This window comes from Corticium candelabrum, chromosome 1, assembly GCF_963422355.1.
Source record: "Corticium candelabrum chromosome 1, ooCorCand1.1, whole genome shotgun sequence".
NCBI lineage: Eukaryota > Metazoa > Porifera > Homoscleromorpha > Homosclerophorida > Plakinidae > Corticium > Corticium candelabrum.
Window position 1 is genome coordinate 2,684,699 of NC_085085.1, and position 1,597 is coordinate 2,686,295.

The 1,597-nt window shown below is 42.3% G+C and overlaps 1 protein-coding gene across 1 annotated transcript; it reads left to right on the forward strand.

The window, feature by feature from the left end:
- Window positions 1-863, forward strand: LOC134194230 (uncharacterized). Its single transcript, XM_062663156.1, has one exon. It carries the CDS (start codon window positions 126-128, stop codon window positions 711-713), a length of 588 nt encoding a protein of 195 aa, XP_062519140.1. The 5' UTR covers window positions 1-125; the 3' UTR covers window positions 714-863.
- Window positions 864-1,597: the final 734 nt, after the last annotated feature.

Here is a 1,597-nt window from a genome sequence, read left to right on the forward strand (position 1 = left end):
AGTTCACGGACCATTCCTTTGAACGTTTTCTCAAAGACTATGGAGTGGAGCACAGCACCAGCCCCCCATTATGGCCCAGAGCCAATGGAGAAGTCGAAAGACAGAACCGCACTTTGCTGCACGCTATGCAGACAGCACAAGTCGAAGGTAAAGATTGGCGACAAGAACTTTACATCTTCCTCATGGCATACCGCACCACACCACATTCCACAACTGGAATCAGCCCAGCTGACGCATTCTTTCAAAGGAAAGTACGATGCAAACTGCCAACTTTAGGGTTACAAGATACCTCAGTTTTCGACGGACAGATGCGAGATGAAGATTTGCGAAAGAAGGAGGAAGGGAAAAGACATGGAGATATCGCAGTAAAAGCACAAACCGACGAGATAAAAGTAGGAGACAAAGTACTGTTACGCCAGCAGAAGACCAATAAATTGACTACCACTTATGAATGGCAACCTTATAACGTGATCAGCAGAGCCGGAGCAGAAGTAGTTATATCCAACGGGAATAAGACACTCCGACGACACATCTCTCACACGAGACCATACGAGGAAGGACAAACACCCTCTGTACAAGAGAAAGAGTCGACTAACGACCTTGACGAACATTTCCCTACTCAACAGGCAAAACAGACAACTAAAGAAGGAAGACCAAGAAGAGAGAGACAGCCACCTGTCCGCCTGAAAGACTACAGCTTATCGCAGGCTTGACTGACAGACAGTTACTTTGAGTTAGTAATAGAGTAGTGAGAAAAAGGAGGGGTTGTAGTATATTAGAGTATTGTAGTACTATATACGGGTACTATATACGGGTTAGTTAGAGTGTTGAGTTGTGTTGAGTGTGCAGAACAATAAATCAACCAGAACACTACAATGCCATATAAATATAATAAATCTCTAATGATCAGTGAATAGCGAGAGCATGATTGCAGGTTTCCATCTCGTTTGGTTATTAATTGTTTCTGAACGGGTCATGCAATCAGGCGTCAGAGGCGTAGCGTGGCATGAGCTACACCTTCATTAGTGGTACTCGTGGTCATAAGAATGGTAGACTGTAAATACTTGTGGCAACCAAAGCTGTAACTAATATCTATACATCACAATTTTTCCAGTCTTGATTTGCCACTGTTCCTACAATATCAGTAATTAAAAGCCAATAAATATGAACGTATTCAAATATTGAGCGTGTCCCGCAGCGTCGTAAAGTCTAGCCCCCTTTCAAGAAATCACGCTACGCTCTTTCATACATACATAACCTCCGAAAGCAAACTTTAATTGCATAGAAGGTTTAATGTCGCTCCTTTCTATAAGCTTAAAAAATTTTGCTTTTACTAATGACCGGCCAAATATTTCAACTTATATGGGAATATTGAATCCTATTAGTGACCTTGCACATTCGTTTTCGTATACCGGAAAGCTACTTCCTATAGTGTCTTCCGCACTTAGTAGTGACATCATGCATACGCAAAGTTTTTCTCGCCATCATTCTGTCAACAGCTGTTCAGGAGGGAAGATAGGACATTCCAATGTTACTGCGTGATCGTCGTATCTCGCACAGCACTGTTTTTGTCTCTTTTGCTGATTTCATGCTTAGC